The sequence below is a fragment of the Oncorhynchus mykiss genome, chromosome 10, assembly GCF_057628025.1.
Source record: "Oncorhynchus mykiss isolate SJ-2025 chromosome 10, ASM5762802v1, whole genome shotgun sequence".
NCBI lineage: Eukaryota > Metazoa > Chordata > Actinopteri > Salmoniformes > Salmonidae > Oncorhynchus > Oncorhynchus mykiss.
This window is the reverse complement of record NC_143031.1, coordinates 14078536-14094368: the sequence shown is the minus strand read 5'-3', so window position 1 is coordinate 14094368 and position 15833 is coordinate 14078536. Positions and strand designations below refer to the sequence as shown.

Genomic DNA, 15833 nt, shown 5'->3' with positions numbered 1-15833 from the left:
TCACTATTCTGTAATCAATTTATTTATGTGCTTGCACAGCTCTCACTTCATAAAAGAGCAATCGCAACTTGATCTCAATATGGCATATTACTCTGAATGCTGTCTGCAAGTTACAATAGGACAGATTATCATTGGGACCAATGGTTGGAACACAATTGTGTTAAAATAATATTATGACACAGCCCATTATAAATAAAAATGGCAGCCGGCAGTTTAATAATCTAAGAACAATGTTAATGTTCTTGGGAAACCCTGATCTATAGCACTTCACAATATCTATGGAGAAAAAGTGATTCCACAGCAGGAGAGCAGGCCAGCACACTGAGCAGTGCTTTGAGAGGAAAAGCATATAAATTCATGGCCCATGAAAAACTAATAGCCGAGACAAGAGTTTTAGTGTGGAATGCCTAATTTACAGCCTCTGACTCCCCTCTCGGTCACAGGCAGTCCCAGTTCCGGTAAACTTAAGGGTCACTGCCATGGGGTCTGACTGCGCCTGAGAAAACAGAGGTGTATTATGAATGTGGCTGTGTCACGGTGCAGGAGGTTGTGTTGTTATTGTAGAGGGACAAAGACCAGGGTCAGGGCATGAATGGCCATCCATAGGAGACTCACTCATGCTCTCACACCAAGCCTCCACAACAAGCCTTTAATTATCCAGAACACACGCTCGGATGCATTTACACAAATGCTATTAGTAAAACCAGCAGTCTCTGTTTAAATGTATGGAGGGTGTTTGGTGAAAGGTTCAGATGCTGACTCCAGATCCCTTCTTAAGCATATTTTATGAAAATCGATTGCCTGTATATTCAGTGCATTCCTTGAGCAATCTAAAAACATTGAGTCACTCTAGAATGTGGTCCCTTCACACAATGAGACACAGTTAATCAGTAACACATTCAGTCAGATAACAGTTAGCATATTACATTTTAATGTCACAAAGGCCAATAGGGCCTGCCAAAGACTGAGCTCATCCCCCAACGTACAGTAAGTGTTTGCTTGGAAACAGCAGGATCAACAGTGCTTGGTGAGGTGTGAAATAAGGCAGTGTCAAAGTATTGTTTAGTGTCATCATTGTGTGCCACAGTACAGCAGCATTCATCTGAACAGTTTTGCCCTGTGGGCCTGACTGACAACTAGGCAAGGTAACAGAAAGGCTCACATGGTGAAACACAGGAATGATGGCAACCAGACAAACAACTTTGTTTGCTTGCTTGTTGATGGAGACGCTTACGGAAAAGCATTACGTGCTACTTACATTATTCCCAATGCCGTTTAATTGTCGCACTCTTACAAAGGAGTTGAAATGAGCCAATGCCATAAACAATGGAACAGCTTATGAGTAAATACATTGGCTCTCTAATGAGATGGCAAAGCCAGGGAGAGAGCGCCTGAACTTCAATACAGCCAAGGGGGGGATGTTGTCGCCTACTATGCTGCGTACATGACCATGGCGTCAGTCATTGAGTAACGCTCTGATTCCAATCGGTGTAGCTAAATGTCTGTTCATTACAAATGAGTCCACTCCTTGCAGTGCAGTCCATTGACCAATATCCATTATTTTATTTGTGACTCTTTACTGAGTATGTGCTAGAATTGTATAAATGAATTTGTCATTTGTATGACGGTAATTGAAACCATGTTGAATGCCTCAAGTGCTGGAAATGGCTGCAGGAAAATATTGGCAGACAAAAAGTAAGTCAATCTAATTTGGCTGTAAGCCACATGGCTCTTAGGTATGCAGCACAGAGACAGGATGCTTAGGGGCACAGAGACAATAGCGGGGTTCGAATACTCATACTAACCATACTATGTGTGACGTGAATTGAGTATATAGTACACTTATTGGTCATAGTATGGATATAGTTAGTATGTCAAAAGTTTCCGGATGTCGTACTAAATTTACCAAAATATGAAGTATACACGCAGAGGACACTATTTTCGTACTTTAGGGCCCATAAGGCAATTCTTTAGGAAATAGGCGTTGCTTTACATTGTTTTCAGATTTGAAGAAAATGGCAGAATATATGCAGCTGAAGTACAATGAGAGCAGATACAAATTCATTGCTTTAATTATGACAAATGTTGAGCAATGTAATAAAGTAATGACTTCTCAAATAAGTTACCTTGCAAGTTATGTTGGCTGACAATTTCTTAGCTACGATGTCCTTACGAACTGCATATCATTACAGCAGTATGTACCGGTATGTTTGTCGTTAGCTACCTAACATTAGTTGCCTAACGTTACTTATACAAAAAAACATGCAAGTATATTAACTATAGGCTAACTAACTACTAGAGGTCGACCGATTAGGATTTTAACGCTGATACAGATTGGAGGACCAAAAAAAGCAGATAGATTAAATCGGCCGATATTTGAAATAATTACAACAATACTGAATGAACAATGAACTTATTTTAACTTAATATAATAGATTGTATTTATGTATTTACTCTCAAATAATGAAACATGGTCAATTTGGTTTAATAATGAAAAAAATAAAAAAAAATAAAAGTAGGAGAAGAAAGTAAAAGTGCACCATGTAAAAAAGATAACGTTTAAGTTCCTTGCTCAGAACATATGAAAGCTGGTGCTCCAATATTCCCAGTTCTTCAATATTCCCAGTAAAGAAATATTATGTTGCAGTTACAGGAATTATGACGCGTCGACCATTTCGCTCTATACCATTTGCATTTCATATACCTTTGACTATTGGATGTTCTAATAGGCACTTCAATATTGCCAGCCTAATCTCAGGAGTTAATAGGCTAGAAGTCATAAACAGCGCTGTGATCAAGCATTGCTAAGAGCTGCTGGCAAACGCAGTAAAATTTGAATGAATGCTTGCGAGCCTGCTACCAACCATCACTCAGACTGCTCTAACAATTCATAGACTTAATTATAATACAATAAACACAGAAATACGAGCCTTTGGTCATTAATATGGTCAAATACGGAAACTATCGTTTCGAAAACAAAACGTTTATTCTTTCAGTGAAATACGGAACTGTTCCATATTTTATCAAACGGGTGGCAATCCTAAGTCTAAATATTGCTTTCACATTGCACAACCTTCAATGTACAATTCTGGAAAATTAGTTCGCAACAAGCCAGGCGGGCCAAACCGTTGCATATACCCTTGACTCTGCGTGCAATGAAACGCAAGAGAACTGACAATTTCCCTAGTTAATATTGCCTGCTAACATGCATTTCCTTTATCTAAATATGCAGTTTTTTTTAAGTTTTTTTATTTCACCTTTATTTAACCAGGTAGGCTAGTTGAGAACAAGTTCTCATTTGCAACTGGCCAAGATAAAGCGTAGCAATTCGACACATGGAATAAACAAAACATAGTCAATAATACAGTAGAACAAAAGAAAACAAAAAGTCTATACAGTGAGTGCAAATGAGGTAAGTTAAGGAAATAAATAGGCCATGGTGGCGAAGTAATTACAATATGGCAATTAAACTCTGGAATGGTAGATCGGCAGAAGATGAATGTGCAGGTAGAGATACTGGGGTGCAAAGGAGCAAAATAGATAAATAAATACCAGTATGGGGATGAAGTGGGTAGATAGATGGGCTGTTTACAGATGGGCTAAGTACAGGTGCAGTGATCTGTAAACTGCTCTGACAGCTGGTGCTTAAAGCTAGCGAGGGAGATGTGAGTCTCCAGCTTCAGAGATTTTTGCAATTCGTTCCAGTCATGGGCAGTAGAGAACTGGAAGGAAAGACAACCAAAGGAGGAATTGGCTTTGGTGGTGACCAGTGAGATATACCTGCTGGAGCGCGTGCTACGAGTGGGTGCTGCTATGGTGACCAGTGAGCTGAGATAAGGCAGGGCTTTACCTAGCAGAGACTTGTAGATAACCTGTAGCCAGTGGGTTTGGTGACGAGTATGAAGCGAGGGCCAACCAACGAGAGCGTACAGGTCGCAATGGTGGGTAGTGTATGGGGCTTTGGTGACAAAACGGATGGCACTGTTATAGACTGCATCCAGTTTGTTGAGTAGAGTGTTGGAGGCATTTTATAGATGACATCACCGAAGTCGAGGATCAGTAGGCTGGTCAGTTTTACGAGGGTATGTTTGGCAGCATGAGTGAAGGATGCTTTGTTATATAGGAAGCCAATTCTAGACTTAATTTTGGATTGGAGATGCTTAATGTGAGTCTGGAAGGAGAGTTTACAGTCTAACCAGACACCCAGGTATTTGTAGTTGTCCACGTATTCTAAGTCAGAGCCGTCCAGGGTAGTGATGCTGGACGGGCAGCGATCGATTGAAAAGCATGCATTTAGTTTTACTTGCGTTTAAGAGCAGTTGGAGGCCACGAAAGGAGAGTTGTATGGCATTGAAGCTCGTCTAGAGGTTAGTTAAGTGTCCAAGGAGGGGCCAGAAGTATACAGAATGGTGTCGTCTGCGTAGAGGTGGATCAGAGAATCACCAGCAGCAAGAGCAACATCATTGATGTATACAGAAAAGAGTCGGCCCGAGAATTGAACCCTGTGGCCCACCCATAGAGACTGTCAGAGGTCCAGACAACAGGCCCTCCGATTTGACACACTGAACTCTATCAGAGAAGTAGTTGGTAAACCAGGCGAGGAAATCATTTGAGAAACCAAGGCTGTCGAGTCTGCCAATAAGAATGTTGTGATTGACAGAGTCGAAAGCCTTGGCCAGGTCGATGAATACGGCTGCACAGTAATGCCTCTTATCAATGGCGGTTATAATGTCATTTAGAACCTTGAGCGTGGCTGAGCTGCACCCATGACCCGCTCTGAAACCAGATTGCATAGCGGAGAAGGTATGGTGGGATTCGAAATAGTCAGTAATCTGTTAACTTGGCTTTCGAAGACCTTAGAAAGACAGGGTAGGATAGATATAGGTCTGTAGCAGTTTGGGTCTAGAGTGTCACCCCCTTTGAAGAGGGGGATGACCTCGGCAGCTTTCCAATCTTTGGGAATCTCAGACGATACGAAAGAGGTTGAACAGGCTAGTAATAGGGGTTGCAACAATTTCGGCAGATAATTTTAGAAAGAGAGGGTCCAGATTGTCTAGCCTGGCTGATTTGTATGGGTACAGATTTTGCAGCTCTTTCAGAACATTGGCTATCTGGATTTGGGTAAAGGAGAAATGGTGGGGGCTTTGGCGGGTTGCTGTGGAGGGTGCCGGGCAGTTGACCGGGGTAGGGGTAGCCATGTGGAAAGCATGGCCAGCCGTAGAGAAATGCTTATTGAAATTCTCAATGATAGTGGATTTATCGGTGGTGACAATGTTTCCTAGCCTCAGAGCAGTGGGCAGCTGGGAGGAGGTGCTCTTATTCTCCATGGACTTTAGTGCCCCAGAACTTTTGAGTTAGTACTACAGGATGCAAATTTCTATTTGAAAAAGCTTACCTTAGCTTTTCTAACTGCCTGTGTATATTTGTTCCTAACTTCCCTGAAAAGTTGCATATCACGGGGGCTATTCGATGCTAATGCAGAACGCCATAGGATGTTTTTGTGCTGGTCAAGGGCAGACAGGTCTGGCGTGAACCAAGGACTATATCTATTCCTAGTTCTAAATTTTTTGAGAGGAGCATGCTTATTTAAGATGGTGAGGAAGGCACTTTTAAAGAATAGCCAGGCATCATCTACTGACGGGATGAGGTCAATGTCATTCCAGGATACCCCGGCCAGGTCGATTAGAAAGGCCTGCTTGCAGAAGTGTTTCAGGTAGCATTTGACAGTGATGAGGGGTGGTCGTTTGGTCGCAGACCCATTACGGATGCAGGCAATGAGGCAGTGATCGCTGAGATCTTGATTGAAAACAGCAGAGGTGTATTTGGAGGGTGAATTAGTTAGGATGACATCTATGAGGGTGCCCGTGTTTACTGATTTGGGGTTGTACCTGGTAGGTTCATTGATAATTTGTGTGAGATTGGGGGCATCAAGCTTCGTTTGTAGGATGGCCGGGGTGTTACGTTATGTTTATGGTTAGGTACTTTCGTGCAACGATTGTGCTTTTTTCGCCAATGCACCTTTGTTAAATCATTACCCATTTGGCGAAGTAGGCTGTGATTCGATGATAAATCAACAGGCACCGCATTGATTATATGCAGCGCAGGACAAGCTAGTTAACCTACTAATTTCATCAACTATGTGTAGTTAACTAGTGATAATGTGAAGATTGATTGTTTTTTTATAAGATAAGTTTAATGCTAGCTAGCAACTTACATTGGCTCCTTGCTGCACTCGCGTAACAGGTGGTCAGCTTGCCACGCAGTTTGCTCGTGGAACGCAATGTAATCGGCAATGCCGATTACTGATTCTTATGACAACTTGAAATCGGTTGACCTCTAACTACCCAACATTGTTTGACTTGATTATTCCCGTCATTCTTAGCGTAGCTAAATGGTAAAGTCGTTGTGCGTTCTCTATGGACATTCGGTTGCCTTTGTAAATTCACTCCAGCTATCTACTCCGATTTCAGAGCACTCTCAGAGCACAGAATAATGAAATAATGAGCGCGCAACACCCATTGAATATGGCCAGTGCCAGTAAACGTAAGCAAAAAAGCATAATTAAATGGTTGCCAGCAGCACAGTCACCAACACTCTGAATAACCAGCTCTGCTAGGGTGAGTAAAATGGTCAGTGGTCTCATTTGTGTCTGGAAGAAGCTAGCAAGCCAGCCAACATTAGCTTGGGTGCTTGGTTGATGTTAAAAGGTCAGAACGCTAAAAATCAACCCTACTCCTCGGCCCGAGCGTCCAAGGTGCGCTCCAAGAGTAAAAAGCTCAATTTACAAAACGGACAATCTGACAACGCTCTGAATTTGAGCATACTCTGGCACTCCAGACTGAATTTAACACACCCAAACTAGTAATTTGTTATGCTAACTAGCTAGCTAGAGGTTGCATAGCAACAAAGTCAACTTCTAGTAGACAGGCAAAGAGCTAGTACACTCAACTGAAAGGATACTGTTAGTTTACAGTATACTAAAATGACACTGTATACTACATACTTAATGAGTACATACTATATGTTGGTATGGGCATTCAAACACAGCTAATGTGTTCAGCACTATGGTGTTAGGGAAAACAATCATAAAACAGCAAGTGAACAAGAAAGGCCTATAAATCAAATTTAGGAAGAACCAGGAGAAGGAAAAATAATGATTTACTGCCTGGTAGATACAAGTTATTTTAAGAGATAAGGATGTAACTTCAGAGGAAAGGAAAATTAAACAGAGTTCAAATGTCGGTGAAGTAAACCTCACCTTACATTTGAAAGGAGGAAACTTAGACATTACGAGTCAAGTACAGGAGACTCCAGCTTTATCTACTCAGAGACAATACATCTCTGATAAAGAGTAAAAGTTAGTTACCTCAGTCAGTCAGTAGAGAAAATACACAAGACAATGGTTTGTAAAGGCTTGATATGTATAGACCTTATGAACTGGATCTGACCTTGGCATCAGTGTGTAGGGCCACAACAACTGTATAGCCTACCTAGCGAACAAATGTTTCCAAGAATGTTGTGGGGAAGTTAGGTTATTTTACCTAAATATAACCTTTAGGGAAAGTGCTGTATTAGCTGGGAATCATCCATTCTCAGAAAAGGAAACTTGTGAATAATCCTTAATAAAACACACATTTTTGTATTAAATGTACATTACATGGAGCAGTGAACTACTGTCTCAGAGGAAAACTGCTTGTGAATTGGCACCATTGGCTAGCCACTTGCGTCATATCGTGCATGAGAGTTGAATTGACATTGATTTAACAAGGTCTTCTCCCACAACTGCCATTTTCTACACATCCCTTCAAAGTGCTTTGGCAATTACGTCAGTGACCTGGCTGGGTACACTGGCTGGCAATTTAGATGCACGAGTCCTATGGACTTCACATTCATCAACTCCGGCCCAATTCCCCAACCTCAGAAAATTAGCACCTTTAGCTACAAACCAGCTGCTGCTATCAGGACTGTGTACTGGGACCCAGAACTTTCACTGTCTCAGAATGCAGGTGTTCTAGATCATGAACTCAGATATGCGCAGGGGAATCTTCCCTCTGTGTAAAATAGAGTGCCGCTGAGCACTTGGATGGAAAAACACTGAAATATCTCGCCGGTTAGGCATGTCTTCTCTGCTTTTTCCTAAATGGTTATGCTGAGCTTGAACCATGTGGGGGTTGGGTTGTCCAAATGTCCCCATGTGGATTCCTCATTGTAACCTTGCTACATCAGCACTGCATATGGTGTAGTACGTACACTCATGGTGCATTATAGCAGGAATGCAGTGAATGTGATTAATAGCAAGCCGGGAATACTATATCAGCAGAATTGAACAATAGATCTACCGTAGCATATAACTAACCCCCTGGTTCAGTGATTCTCAAGCCTGGTCCTGGGGACCCAAAGGGGTGCCAATGTTTTTCCATAGCACTAAACACCTGATTCAAATCACCAAAGCCTGATGAGTTGGTGTGAATCCAATGCGTAGTGCTAGGGCAAAAACTAAAATATAATGCTTCAGAACAGTCGCCCTGGATAAGCCCAGCTGGATTCCTTTCCCACCATTATGAGTTTTTTAAAGTTGGAGTTGACTACATACGACACTTTGACTTGGTGTTATGGACTGGGTCTGATGCTCTTTTAAGCCCCATTGGATCTCACTCTACCCTGTGATTAACATCACATATGGCACCCCATTTCCCATATAGTGCACTAGTTTCTACCATTTGGGACGCACGACCAGTGACATCAGCCAAAATCTGACAAAGCTTGAATCATAGCCTTGTTATAGTGTGGTATCGATCTCACCGGCCTAAGGAAGATTTGAGAAAGTCTAATAATGTCTTGGTAAAACCACAATCATGACATCAGATGATCAGTCCTTACAATGCACAGAGTAAAGGTACTGTAAACTTAAAGCTCTTCAGGCCTTTAAAAAAAAAAAAAACTAGGCCAAGTGATTATGTCAATGGCCTGGAACATGAAAGAGGGTACCTTCAGCTGACCTGGAGTCAGTCTTCTCTCATGAATCAAAAAATTACATCCTTGGTTGGAGTGGTAGTTAAAGGGTCTGGAATCTTACAGCTGAGACAACAGCTGGAATCCCTCAGCAGCGCCACAATCTCTGATTAAAAACAAATGTCAACACCTGGCCCACTCCAGGAGCCCACCACAGTTTACCCTTGACTGAGAACAACCATTGGCTACTGCCAAATCCACTGCTGGCCCCCTGACTCATTCAGAACCTTAGAAATCAACCCTTTACCCATATTTTGGTTAATAGTATATCATGTGGGCCAATAGACACTCTTCCCCACATCATGTGGCAACATTGTAGCAAGTTTGTTTGGGTCTTCTTGGCAGACAGAATGATAGCGGCCTCGTCATTGTATCAGTCTCATTATGGCGTCTGAGCGCACAGGCGGCATCATTGAGGCCATCTCAATTTTGAAGTAGTCAATTTTCTTCAACTACGACTTCTATGAGTTGGTAAACAAAGTAAAAAGGATGCATACTACCACCTGGAGTGCATTGTTTGAACAGGTATAAAGCCAAGCTTTTACTGCCACCTGCAGTTAAGAAATGTTTACTCACAAATACAATTAATTTGCTGATCCCTCTTGACAACCTAGATAGTAATAATAGTAATAATAATTCCATCAAAATGGTTTTAGTCCTCAACAGGGGAGAACGACTGCCACGGACGTTCAAGGCCAACCACGGTACTGCAGGCATTGTTTTCAGAAAACAGGTCAAATGGTCAATCTTCGTGTAAATAAAAAAATTGAATAAAAAAAAAAAGCACAGAAGTTGAGAATAATTGAGTTGCTAATTTTTATATATATATATTTTAAAAAACATTTTTAGTTATTTAACTAGGCAAGTCAGTTAAGAACAAATTCTTATTTACAATGACAGCCTAGGAACAGTGGGTTAACTGCCTTGTTCAGGGTCAGAATGACAGATTTTTACCTTGTGAACTCTTGGATTCGATCTAGCAATCTTTCGGTTACTGGCCCAATGCTCTAACCACTAGGCTACCTGCCACCCCAAACTGCTAATGGCAGTCTGCAGTACCCCGGGCGGCCTTCAACTTGAGTTAATGAGAGGGCAGCACTGAGCTAGTCTGCTACGTCACATCCAGGTGTAGCTCAAAATTAGCATTGTATGGGTCCATCAGATGCGCTCTTAACCCACTTCATATGGCTTCAATGCGCAATAGTCTTCACATAGGAATGAATGGTGTCACGTGAGCAATGGCTTTGTCCATTCATATACAGTCATTGGGCACTGCCTATGCTAAAATAAGCTTTTGGGCCTTAGTCTTCTATCGTTGGGTGTATTCAAGCAGTAAGCCTAACGATGCCGACAGTAGACCAAAGGATGCAAGTGAAATCGGGGGAACAGTATCTGTGACAACCGAAAGTTGGACACTGTAGGGGTTCAACAGGGAATCAACATAGCCAGCCTGCTCTCAGACGTAACATAATAAATGTATATCTGGAACACTCAAATTAGTATATGTTAAGCATGGTTACATAAGACCGGTTACTTAAGGCAAAAATGTGAAACGTCTAGCAACCCAAAAATTGCGTGTTTAGATGCAATCGCTGACCTTTAGCATTTTAACAAATACTTACTACTTTTTCGCTACTTTACATGTTAGATAACCCTTCTACGAACATTGGCCATCTAGATAACTTTAGCAACAAATTGGAATTTTCAATTTGCAACATATCATACAAATTATAATTTAACACATACGTAGTGGATGAACATCCATAATTAATACATACTGTAAGGACCCTGGGTTTATAAGTACGGAAATCAACTACCGCAAGAGTATGCTTTTCGAGGGTTCGAAACCTGCTCCCTGCTGTTTCATTACAATACGAAACATAATTGGACTGTCCCCAGTTTACATTTGCTATGTTACGTCTACTCCCGAGTCCAGGTTGACATAGCGGCTTTTATTTTTAAAAGTTTTTGTATCAATGTCGAAATAAACTTTCCTATACCCCCATATCAAACACTCAAACTGGAAACATAACGTGTGTATAATTAATTGGTTAGAGAAGTCTATCGCTTCCCCTGTAGTTTTCGAACAAAGTTGGTTCCTGTTTCAGCATGTATTTGGCCACTGTTCGCGTGGGTCATACAAAAATAACCTAATGATTGGTTGACAAACAGCGCCCCTCCATAATGCAGGTGATGGCTGCATTATGCAGTTGGTGAGAAGCAACTGCAGCAACTCGTTCAAAATTGCATGACCTTTGATCACATGATTTTTGTGAAGTTCGTGCAGTCGACGTAGTCGCACACAACTATAATGCAACACTTAGAACCGCGATGACAATAAAAGTGATCCCCTCGAACGCGCCCATTCTCTATGTTGGCAGAGCAGATTAACAACAACCGTCGCATTTCACAATGACCGCATGGTAACACGCTACACTTCATTCAACAGTTGGCTACTTTACCATGCGAGAAGACCTTAACAGTTAAATTGTATACTACATGGAAAGTGAACACCTAATAGATACAGAATGTGTGGGTGTTTGGGGTAATAAACAGCAGCCTTACAACGGCACAATGTGGTGAGTGCCACACTTGAATAAACTTCGACCCACGAGCGGGAGGATAGTTTTCACCGTCTGACTTGGAACTATAGGAAGCGGGACTGCGAGTCTCCGAGAATATGCTGACAACACAATCACGTAAACACCTGGATGTGAATGGTCAAATGAAAATCTGTGGTTTTAGAAGGATTGAGACGTACAGTCGATCGGTGAAATGTGTCAGCCTCATTTGTGGATCAATATTGGCATTATTCTTTGTCGAAATTCAACATCAATTCACAATAAGGGGTGGTGACAAATAACACAAAAATCATTAGACGCAACGCAGCAATCGTATTTTGAAATTAAAATAAATGAATGGGAACACATTTAGGCTACATACCCTCGAAATAGTTAACGGAGTACTAAAGTCCCTTCCACCGACCAGTCGAAACCCCCAAGGTGAGGGTCCCTTCAGTGTCACGGTTTGGGGCATAGTTGATTTAGAAAAATTATATCCGTAGGAACTGTGCGATAAACTGTGCAAAACAACTAGGTTCACCACCTATGAGCTGCTAGGCAACACTGTCTCTGTCGCAAAAACTTTCTTCTCCACTTGATTCAACTTTAAATAATGAAACCGCCTCTGACGTGTGATTGGGAGTTGTTGTGTGAAGCCGCCTGACTGCCCGCCTCGCACAGAGTTTAATATGAATGGGAGGGTGCAACGAAACGCGGTTCCATGGAAACGGTCCACTCTTTATTGGTTTAGATTGACAGACCATCTAGATTAGAAGAACATATTGTAGTTTTTTAACTAAAGATTGGGATAGATGGGACATTAGAGTTCAGTTCCCAGGGTCCAGTTAGTAGGCGCATGTGTATAGTGTTTAAAAAAAAAAATTTAACACCTGCATATACACAGGCAGCCAATTCTGATCTTGTTCCACTAATTGGGCTTTTGACCAATCACATCAGCTCTTTTTCAGATATGATCTGATTGGTTAAAAGACCAATTACTGAAAAAAAATACATCCGAATTGGGCTGCCTGTGTAAATGCAGTTTGAGCCTGCTTGGTGTCACACTTTTGCTCAAACTAACACACTTTACTCCAACAATCAACTAATCAGGATCTTCAGTTTAGAATGCAATTAGTTTAGTCAGTCGTGTTTGCTATGGATGGGGGAAAAGTGTGACTCCTCTGGCCAGGGAGGCCCTAAGTGAGATTTGGTTAAGGCTCTCCACCTCGAGGGAAAACATTTTATTGGCCCCAATCTTGACAACGAAGAAAACATTTACGTTTTAAAGTTAATTTCCTGCAATTCTGCACATTTTACAATGGGGCAGAGAGAGAAAAATAGCTGTTTTCAAGCAAAATTCCTACAATTCTACATATTTTTCCATGACTTATGCCATGTTAATATGATATCTGAGTGAGAATGACAAACAAAATCAATGGGGGGACTGTGCCTGGAGGTCAGGGCCCCTGGGCACATGCCCTGCGTGCCTATTTCCGATAGCTGGCTAGACTAACTACCAATCTAAAAATGTACATGGCTAATTGCCAGCTAATTGAGTGACTGACATAGCAAGAGAAACTGCTGATGCACAATGACATTTCAAAATTGCACCTGGTGTGTTTTACTGCTCTTACTCTCAATAGCAATTTGAGAGCCCTACTGAGGTCCTACAAAAAGCGTCCGAGAGCCCTAAGCGAAGGCTTATGCCTGAAGCCGGCCCTGACTCCGGCCCCAAGGACTGGAGTTGCCCATCCCTGACTTAGACCAGGGCCTCCCAAACTCGGCCCTGGGGCCCCCGCTGGGTGCAGAGGGGAGACCGAGTTTGGGAAACCCTGACTTAGACTATGGAGACTAAATCCATTGAGGACTTTAACCTATGTCAGAGAAAGCAACTGAACAATAGATACAACTGAAAAGTTATCATGTCAACAGCTGATATTGATTGAAAACATTACAATGTGGATGCATTCAAAAACAGGAAATGTTAATTAATTGTCTCTTCACTGATTTACCCAGTCAATTATACAGTGACTCACTGAGTATGATTTCTGTCTGTGAGTCTATGACCTCATAGACATTCCAGCATGGCTAGGCTAGCCCTGTGTCTGTACAAAACAGACATGGGAATTGAAGAAGTGTCTGAGGGTATGCTTGTGAACACTATTGAGTCAGAGTGAGTCTGGGGTACATACCTACCTGTGTCAGAGTAGCCTGACAGATGTAACTGATTTCTATTGATAACATATCTAATGGTATTGAACAACAGTGTATGTGTGTGTGTCAATGAGAGCATATCAAACCAGTGATGTTCTATGTGCCCTACATACTAAGGAGCCATAGTACACCTATAGGAGACACTGAGGTTAATCAGCTGTCTTTCAAGCATGAGCTGTACAGCTCTGTCACAATGCCAGTGTCTGGAGAATGACTTCATATGTGTCAGTGCAAGTGTTGGATAAACTGTTGATCATCAACCCTTCTATTTGAAAACAATATATGTTTTTGATGCCTATTCTCCCTATTAAACAGTGGAAATGTATCTGATCAACACCACCAGTTTAAGGCCTTGTGTATGGCCTGCAGATGTACAAATGGTAACATTTTCAGTAAAATAAAAAAAAGTATATTTGTGGCTCACAGCTTGTTTCAGAGATTTATGTCGCCAGTGTTGCAGATGCCTCGTCATACAGTATGAGACAGTGTGACACAGTGGAAACAATGATGGCACTGCAACTCCACTATCTAAATAGAGAAATTAAGTGTAATTCATGTGGTTAGAAAAATGCTGAGTGGAACAACACCTTTCCCCCTCAGAAAAATTTGGCATGGGTCCCCAGATCCTCAAAATGTTATACAGCTGCACCATCCCGACTGGTTGCATCACCACCTGGTATGGCATCTGACCGTAAGGCATCACAGAGGGTAGTGCGTCCGGCCCAGTACATCACTGGGGCCAAGCTTCCTGCCATCCACAACCTATATACTAGGCGTTGTCAGAGGAAGACCCAAACAATTGTCAAAGACTCCAGTCACCCAAGTCATAGATTGTTCTCTCTGCTACCGCACGGCAAGCGGTACCGGAGCGCCAAGTCTAGGACCAAAATGCCCCTTAACAGCTTCTACCACCAAGCCATAAGACTGCTGAACAAGGGCCACCCAGACTATTCACCCCCCCTCCCCATTTGTTTTTACCCTACTGCTACTCGCTTTTTATTATCTATGCATAGTCACTTTACCCCTTCTTACATGTACAAATTACCTCGACTGACCTGTACCCCTGCACATTGACTCGGTACCGGTACCCCTTGTATATAGCCTAGTTATTGTTATTTTATTGTGTTGCTTTTTATTACATTTTTTACTTAGTTTATTTTGTAAATATTTTCTTAACTCTATTCCTTGAACTGCATTGTTGGTTAAGGGCTTGTAAGTAAGCATTTCACGGTAAGGTCTTGATTAGAAGCAGATGTAATCGTTAGATAACCACAGGGCCAAAGTATCTCTAGTTAGCCTAAGTTTATAGTGTATACAACATGCTCATCAGCCAGGACTCACCAGTACAGTGAGTTGTGGTGATGGTCATGATGAATAGGAACTATTTGTAGCTCTTCCCTGCTCACTGAGGGTAGAGTCAATTTACATTGCTATCCATCACTATATATGTAATCAAACAGCTCTGTTTTTCACTCACCCATACAGACACCAGGTGTTCCAGTTGAATGTTTAATGTAGTGCTTGGTTAAGGTTGCTGGAACAATAAACAGGTGTGAATGGATTTGAACATGGCTCATTCATTTGTCATTTAATCAAATGAGAATAAGAGCAAGGTCATGTGTCAATGTGTTTGTAAGTACCCTTCACAGGAGGATCAGGCAACAGTATATACAAAACAGAGGCACAAACACAAACAGACACTCTTTCTGTCTCTCTCCCTAGCTCTCTCACTCACACACACAAACATGTGCACCCACACACATACAGGCATGCGCACACACACACAAACAACTTATACCCATTTCAGACAGGAGCTGTGGTATATTGCCTGTAAAACATATAAGGCTATGTTTATATGATCCCCTTTCAAACAGCCCCTTAAATAACACCTTTCATGCATATCAGTGGGTAACTGACAAATCGGAATTGGTGTTGCTAAACCATTGGGGCAGTTTGCATTTCAAATTAGGGAGGTGTTAAACAATGGAAGTCTTAATGAATTTGCATGCATAAAAGGAGATAATCATTGATACAGACCCGATACCT

The 15833-nt window shown here is 41.8% G+C and overlaps 1 protein-coding gene across 1 annotated transcript in view; it reads right to left on the bottom strand.

The window, feature by feature from the left end:
- The window catches only part of LOC110533370 (PDZ and LIM domain protein 4), a 44334-nt gene extending 32048 nt beyond the window's left edge, over window positions 1–12286 (bottom strand). The window contains exon 1 of the mRNA XM_021617501.3: window positions 11956–12286. Within this exon, the coding sequence (XP_021473176.3) occupies window positions 11956–12048 (93 nt within the window). The 5' untranslated portion in view covers window positions 12049–12286. The remainder of the gene's footprint in view (window positions 1–11955) is intronic.
- Window positions 12287–15833: the final 3547 nt, after the last annotated feature.